Here is a 7,891-nt window from a genome sequence, read left to right as displayed (position 1 = left end):
CTGGGAGAGTCCCAGATGTAACTAACCCGCATGTCAGAAGTCAGTGGATAAAGAGAGAACCCTTGAAAATCGAGAAGTGCGCAGGAACCTTTACCTTCTTCCTAGTCCTGCACACCGTCCTAGCTCCGTTGGTGACCTGCGCTCCTCCTCACGCTGGGAACAGCTGTCCACGGAAGCTTTGGGAAGGCCTGGGACCCCGGCTGAGGAGTGCGTGTGACCTTCTGGGGGGTGGGGGGTAAAGGAGGAGGAATGAATGAATAGCCGCTCCTAAAGTTCCACATCTTTTAATGGAAAATTTTTACTCCCCTCCATAGAGCCAATTAAACACAATAAAACCTCGCATGTAACCCCTCTTCCTAGCAAAGCGTCGCCAACAATTGCCTAGGGGTAAACCAAATATGCCTGAGATAATTACACTAAGCCCAGGGCAATGATTTGCCTGCCAGCGTCCTCAGCGCCAGCCAATATTTGGATAGTGCAGTGTAGTACAGTGTGTGTGTGTGTGTGTGTGTGTGTGTGTGTGTGTGTGTGTTTAAATTACACGCAGAAACTTGAAACCGACTGGTTGGTGCCAGGGTGGTTACACGATCTGTTTTTCTTGAGCAGAGGTCTGTAGGCAGCTGGAGCGCACAAGTACCGGCCCCCGCCCGTGCTGCTTCGCGCCTGCAAAACTTGCCGGAATTAAATCAACCTCGGGGGAAGGAGGGGAGAGGGGGCGAGTGCGCCCCCCGCACCGAGGCCCAGGCACCACCGGCAGGGCCTGCGCCACGCCGGGAATCCCCCAGAATACTTCGCGGCGGTGGCGGTGGCTGGACCCTCTCCAAAATGGCCTGGCGTCCGGCACTCGAGGTCTGCCCTCTAGGCTGCAACTGCGGCCTGGACCGCTGGGCTGGCGGGCGCTTCAGTGGCTGGAAGCACTTTTTGCCCTAGGGTAGTGCACCCGGAATGTGGAAGGCTGAGGCTTGCGCGCATCGCTTTATCTTCGCCGCTCTGTTTTGGTCCAAGTTGCGCGGAGCCGCTCAGCCAGCTGACCGCAATTGGCTTGCGAGACCCAAGACACAGGCCACGCGGCTCGCGTGACCCCGGGCACAGAGCCCAAGGTTGTGGCGGCGGGTCTGTAGGCTGAAACGAGCTCACCCGGTGAGCGCGCAGCTCACAGCTCTTTTAGTGTTCAGGTTATGTTCGTGAGGCTTGCCCCGAGAGCCCCTGAGGGGCCCCTCCCCTCGCTCTGTCCCGGGACGCCACGGAGCCCACTTGCCCGACGGGAACATCCCAGCTCTCCCAAGGAGGAGGCGCTGCTTTTCCAGGAGCACGCGAAAAGATGCTCTCGCAAGGCTCAATAAAAGATGCCTTTGCCTGCGCGGTGTGCGCGGTCAGGGCAGGAAGAGCCGTTGAGCGCTGGGCACGCCGAACTCCCACCAGCATTTTCTGGGGGGCTTCTGGGCCTAGATAGGGCGTTCTCGCACCACGTCGATCAAGGAAGAAGGGGACAGCCGGCTCTCGCGGGCTCTAGTTGTCACTGTAACTGTGAGCCTCCTCGGAATTCCTCCGCGGCTTCGCGAGGCCAGGAGGCCGTCTGCTGCTCGGCTCCCTAAACTGCCTCAGAAGACCAAAAATCCGGAAGAAACTACATTGGCGGAATGTTCCTGGCCTGAAGTGACAGTGAAATAATCCAACTCTGAAAGGGTCTCCTTCATTAGGACAGGCTGAGGCTGCTTTTTCCCCCAGGTCCCTCTAGCACACTTCACCTTAACTGTTCTTACCTACTCTGAAACAGCTGCTGGCATAAGAAAATCTCGCCAAATAGCACTCTCCAGAAAGCTAGTTCCCGACTATAAAGATAAAAAGTTTGAACCTTTCCGGTTCACCGCACTCCTACGACCAAAGGGGAGACAACCCCCCCGCCCCCATCGTGGTCCTCCTCTCAGGCAGTTCACCGGAAGTCAGAAGCTAAAAGCACTCGACCTGGTGTCGCCAAGGTTGGAGGGTAAGGGACAGTCTCCCAGTAGTCTGGACTGACGGCCTTCTGCCTTCTGATTTAGGCACAGAAAAGAAGAAATTAAAAATCGAGTGAGCCACAGTTCCTAACTGTTCTTTTCTCCTCAACTCGCGGAACTGAAAGGGACCCGTGAAATTTCCAACTTCAGACATCTCATTTTACAGATACTGAAACTGAGGCCCAGAGACTGGAAAAGCAGCCAAAACCGTAGTATCACTTCGGGTTCTCCCTGCAGTCAATTGGGATTCGCTGCTGGGTGTGCGGATGAGTGTGGAGCAGGTACTTACTTCTCCGACCTGCAAGTACCAGGACATCAGCGCTGCGGCCTGTCCACCTTTCTCTCACAGATCACACCAGGGCCCTGTAGATTGATCATTTTGACCTCCTACTTGATTTTAATTGTCCCCCTTTCCCTCGATGTGCTAAGAATAGCAAAGACTTCGTTCCGACACACCCAGGTGATGGGACCTCTGAGCTCCCAACTCCTCTCTGGCCGCAGCTCAGATGTCACCACCCCGGAGAAATGCCTCACCCTGCCACATCTACCGGTCATGAGAAGAGCGGTGGAGCCTCCATCTGCCAAGCCCTTAGTATCTATCCTAATTCCCTGGTTACAGTCAGCTCCCCCTCTAGACCGCGGTCCTGGAGCACAGAGAGCTGTCTCGTGCCTCTGTGTACCTGGCGCAGATCGTTGGGCCTAACATACAGTTGGCGCACAATAAAGTTGTGAAGTTGACATTTGACGAAAACGCCCCTGGCTCTCCTCCCCCATGAGCTTTTCCCTCCAACCCTCCAGGCATTGGAATTTCTTTCAGAGAAGATGCCTTGAGGCCACAATGCTCCGAACTTGGCCCCGAGTGGTTAGTCCAGGAGAAAGGTAGTGTGAGGAGAAGGAGGTCAGAGCACGTAGGTGGGAAGAGGGAAGTGTAAGGGCGGGAACAGTCTGGAGATGCAGGAAAGGAGAGAGAAAGCAGGATCCAGTCCCCCTCTACCGTGCGTCGCGACCCGGGTGGCGTGCAGCAGAGGGGACCGCACCAGGGACTGCACCCCTCCCTATGAACAGCCTGCGCTCCCCGCCCCACTTGGCGGCGACTGGGGGGCTGCGAGCGGATGGTGAATGCTGTGGGTGGGGGCGCCCGAATCCACGCGGAGGAGGAGGCGGGGGCAAGGCACCGCGCCTCCTTGCCCCTTCTTCAGCAAGAGACGCGGCGGCGGCGCGGAGTCCCACAGCCTGGGTCATGTGATAGTCTCGAAGCGCGAGCTGCGGGGGTCTTGGCGTTTCGGGGACCATTACAAAACGCAGCCAGGAGAGCGCATCGCTGCCACAGCCGCCGCCGCCGCCTCTCCAGCTGAAGACGGGCCCGGGAGAGCGGCGGCAGCTGCGGCGCGGACGCCAGAGCGGGCCTCCGCCAGTCTCGCATCCTCTGGGCATTCGCAGACGCCCCCTCAGGCTCCCCGCTCGAGCCCCGCGCCTCCGCCCCTCCTCGGAGACTGCAAGCGCCGCGGCTGCAACAGCCACCAAACTTTTCCCCCCAAGCGACCGCCTACAGCGCTATCCCCAGCTAGCCGGGAGCTGCCGGAGAAAGCCGGAGACGCGGACTGCCAGTAGCCGGGCTTCCTTCTGCTTACCTCGCCTCTCCCCTCCAGAAAAAAGAACTGCAGAGCGGACTAAGTGGCGGGTCAGAGGGCAGCGTTCAGTACGGGTAGGTGCCGCCGCCCGGGCCTCCAGGACCAACAGCGCCAACTCGGATTTAAAGGGCCAGAGCCCTGACTGTCCAGCCCGCTTCTTCCCAGTCCACTTGGCCTGCGCTTCCCTCGGAACGAGGGAAGCAAAGAGGAGGCCGGAAGGGAACAGGGCCCTCCCCACTCCTCCTCCGCCAGCTCCAGTGCTCACTCTGCCCACCCGCGGGAAGAAGCTGGCGCGCCCTGCCCGCGACTGTGCGCGTCTGTCGGCAACCGTCGGGGCCAGAAGTTCTGGTCGTCGGACAGCTAAGTTGGCACAAGAGGCCAAGCGGGGAGACCCCAGACAGCTGAGAGAAGGCGGCAAGAAACCGCGAGAGGGTCTGGGGGGGACAGAGGGCGGGGTGGCGGGGCTGGGCGGGCGGAGTAGGAGTTAGTGGAGACAGCCAGGCCCCGGGAGCGGGGTGAGGAACCGTAGGGCCGTGGAGGCGCCAGGGGAGATGCCGCGGCCGGGGAAGAGTTCGTACAGCGACCAAAAGCCGCCCTACTCGTACATCTCGCTGACCGCCATGGCCATCCAACACTCGGCCGAAAAGATGCTACCGCTGAGCGACATCTACAAGTTCATCATGGAGCGCTTCCCCTACTATCGTGAGCACACGCAGCGTTGGCAGAACAGCCTACGCCACAACCTCTCCTTCAACGACTGCTTCATCAAGATCCCGCGGCGGCCCGACCAGCCCGGCAAGGGCAGCTTCTGGGCGCTGCATCCCGACTGCGGTGACATGTTCGAGAACGGCAGCTTTCTGCGGCGCCGCAAGCGCTTCAAGGTGCTGCGCGCGGACCACACTCACCTGCACGCAGGAAGCACCAAGGGTGCGCCAGGTGCGGGCCCGGGAGGGCACCTGCACCCGCACCACCCGCACCACCACCACCATCATCATCACGCTGCCGCGCACCACCACCACCACCACCCGCCCCAGCCGCCGCCACCCCCGCCCCCGCCGCACATGGTGCACTATTTCCACCAACAGCCGCCTCCGGCTCCGCATGCGCCGCCTCACCTCCCGTCGCAGCCGCCACAGCAGCCGTCCCAGCAGTCGCAGCCTCAGCAGCCGTCTCACCCCGGCAAGATGCAGGAGGCGGCGGCCGTGGCGGCGGCCGCGGCGGCGGCTGCGGCGGCGGCGGTGGGCAGTGTGGGGCGCCTGTCGCAGTTCCCGCCGTACGGTCTGGGCTCTGCTGCCGCGGCTGCTGCAGCCGCCGCAGCGTCCACGTCGGGCTTCAAGCACCCGTTCGCCATCGAGAACATCATCGGCCGGGACTACAAGGGCGTGCTGCAGGCGGGCGGGCTGCCCTTGGCGTCGGTCATGCACCACCTGGGTTATCCCGTGCCAGGCCAGCTTGGCAATGTTGTCAGTTCCGTGTGGCCGCACGTCGGTGTCATGGATTCGGTGGCTGCGGCCGCTGCGGCCGCCGCCGCCGCGGGGGTACCTGTGGGCCCAGAGTACGGCGCCTTTGGGGTGCCGGTTAAGGCCCTGTGTCACTCGGCAAGCCAGAGCCTGCCTGCCGTGCCCGTGCCCATCAAGCCGACTCCAGCACTGCCGCCAGTGGCCACGCTGCCGCCCACGCTCAGTGTCCCCGCGGCCGCACAGCAGCCTCCGGCGCCATCCACCGTGTGCCCGGCTGCTGCGGCCTCGCCTGTCACCTCCCTGCTGGAGCCCACCGCCCCGAATGCGGCGGAGAGCAAGGGTGGCTCCCTGCACTCGGTGCTGGTGCACTCCTAGGGCTCCCAGCGGGCGGGGGAAGGCAACACAGTGAGAGACGCCTGGCGGGAAACCGCCGGAGAGGGAGAGGGCGCCCTGACCAGGCTGCTTTGAGCTGACTAGCCCCAGCCTTTGCCGAAAAGGGAAGGTATTTAAACAAACAAACCCGAAAGTGGATTTTCCAGTGGTCTGAATAAATATAACACTTCTGGTGTCTGTGTTTATATTATGTTGTACAATCACATTAATGAAAGCCAATTTTCAGGTAAGAGTTTCTATTGTATTTAATACTATAAATCAATAAGTTATTGGGGAAGGGAAGGAAGGAGTTTGGGGTGGACTCATTCGCTGGCAAATTGAAATGGATTTCGATCTTTATTCTTGGGACCAGAAGTTGTCGAATTTAAACATCCCGAGCAGAAATCTAACAGAAAGTGACGCTGAAATAGACCTCAGCCACCAAGTTTCTCTCCGCTTGTGTCATACCGGGCAGCCGTCTCCGGTAAAACATTTAAGACGAAACTGTTATTCATTAAGGAAATCTCGTTTAATTTAAGAAAGAGGGAGCGATAGATGCCGTTATTTTCCTGGCCAGGGAAATGGGCAAGGACACGGTATCATGAATAAAGCCGCGTTAGGGGGCAGTGGGAACCCCACAAAGGGTCTTGGGAAACAGTTAAGTTTCTTGCTTCTGATCCAGGGGTCGAGAAGGATAGAAGGAACAGCTAAAGCAATTAGTTTGCACAAAAGAGATTGGCAGCGGCTTAAACAGCAAAGCCCCAGATTCCAAAAGTAAAGTTCAGGAAACACAACCAAAGAGACAATAAAGGCGACTTTCTACCTGCAATTCGTTTGTGTATCAATCGGATGAGACCGTTAAGGAGCTCCAAAACAATGTGAATTCCCACGATTTGTTCCATTTGGGATTTTAAAGAGAATAAATCATTTGCATCGCGGGATTTTGTTTCCCTAACTCATGAATGCAAGAAAAATCTGCCTCACCACCCGACAGTATTGCTCTTAACGCTTCCAGGAGGGTTTCTTGGCCGTTGCCTTCCAACCACCTCGGGATAGGTGCGAGAGGATGACCCGGCCACCTTTGCCATCGAATTGGTATTCCGTGTGCCGTTTGGGCGCCTTCGTCTTTCAGGAGAATTCTTCCGTTTCTGTTCGAGAAAGGAAAAGAAACTTAGCTTGCCACGGTTGTTCCTTCCCCCTCCCTTTGAGCCCCAGTAATAGCACTTTACTCGCAGTAAACTTGTGGGAACGAAGTGGGGCGGGTAAGGAGGAGGCAGCAGCCCGCTGCCTCTAAATCATCTCTGGCTTGTGTCCGCGCCGCATTTGGGTTGTGACTTTGTAACAAGTTCATGTCTGCCAGTGTTGTTTGCGGTGTTCTCAATTAAAGCTTTCTCTGCATATGCTGGTGCCGGTGTGAATGTGTTTGCTTCTCGGGAGATGAGGCCGCAGTTTGGATGCCCACTGTGCGGTCAGAGGACTGCAAATCCTACACGTGCCCTTTATTTTTTAACATCAGAACTTCAATGGGGTGAGTTTACAGGCCAGCCACCAGCAGGGACAGGTTTCCTCCACTATTCATTTTATCCGTTGAGGCAATTATCTCTTATACTGCCCATTCTTATGCTGGTTCCCTAACTGAGCTCTAGTCCACCTCAGTGCTACAGACTGAATTAGCAAAAACCCATAACAGTGATTTTTTTTCTCTTCCTACATGAGGTTCATATCGACACACCAACACCAACACCCAACACCCTTTTCCCTTTTCTGAGGGCCTCGAGGTCAAGCCACAGCGAAGAACTTCGTGCCATCCGATGGGTACACAGCGGCGCCCCCTTAAGTCTGAGGGGCGGGCCCACGACAGGGAGGTTGGCGTCCCGAAGCTGTCACCGCCCCCGCGGCCCATTAACGAGGAGCGCACGGGCCTGCCACCGCGGCCTGGGGACCTGTTGCACGCAGGCGCCGGCCGCATCCTGGGCAAGCGGGGCTTCGGGTCTACGGCAGCTGGAGGCTCAGGGCCGCGGAACGCTAGGCCCACGAGACCTGGAGGCCCCGCAGCCTGCGCTCCTCGGAGGGGCACTGACGGCTGTAGCCGCTGCGGAGCTGCTAGGGATGTTGGCGAGGTGGCCTGGCCCGGTGCTGGGGGCCCGGTTGGGATCCGGGAGCCGCGGCTCGACCTCCGCCCTCCATCTTCGAACAGGGCTCCATCTTGAACCAGTTTCCCTCTGCCCAGCCAGGCCCCATGAAAGCCTCCTCTGACCTTTCCTCAGGAGAAAGTAAAGGGGCCAACAAGATAACTTCCACACGGAGGATTTCGGTTACTTCTTTAAAATAGTAGGTTTCCACGAAATCCTTATTTACAACTCCCCTTGCAGCATGCAGCTAAGTTTTGGCCTGCCTGAGAAGCATATCTCGGTTTAGGTCACTGCCTCCT

At 58.5% G+C, this 7,891-nt stretch overlaps 1 protein-coding gene across 1 annotated transcript; it reads left to right on the top strand.

Moving 5' to 3' along the window:
- Positions 1-4,058: 4,058 nt before the first annotated feature.
- FOXB2 (forkhead box B2) lies at positions 4,059-6,846 on the top strand. Its single transcript, XM_019736648.3, has one exon. It carries the CDS (start codon positions 4,180-4,182, stop codon positions 5,461-5,463), a length of 1,284 nt encoding a protein of 427 aa, XP_019592207.2. The 5' UTR covers positions 4,059-4,179; the 3' UTR covers positions 5,464-6,846.
- The last annotated feature ends 1,045 nt before the right edge of the window (positions 6,847-7,891 follow it).

Source organism: Rhinolophus sinicus, chromosome 16 (assembly GCF_057876585.1).
Source record: "Rhinolophus sinicus isolate RSI-liver-muscle chromosome 16, RSI-T2T, whole genome shotgun sequence".
NCBI classification, from domain to species: Eukaryota; Metazoa; Chordata; class Mammalia; order Chiroptera; family Rhinolophidae; genus Rhinolophus; species Rhinolophus sinicus.
Note: the sequence above shows the minus strand (reverse complement) of the source record. Positions and strands in the feature narration are given on the sequence as shown.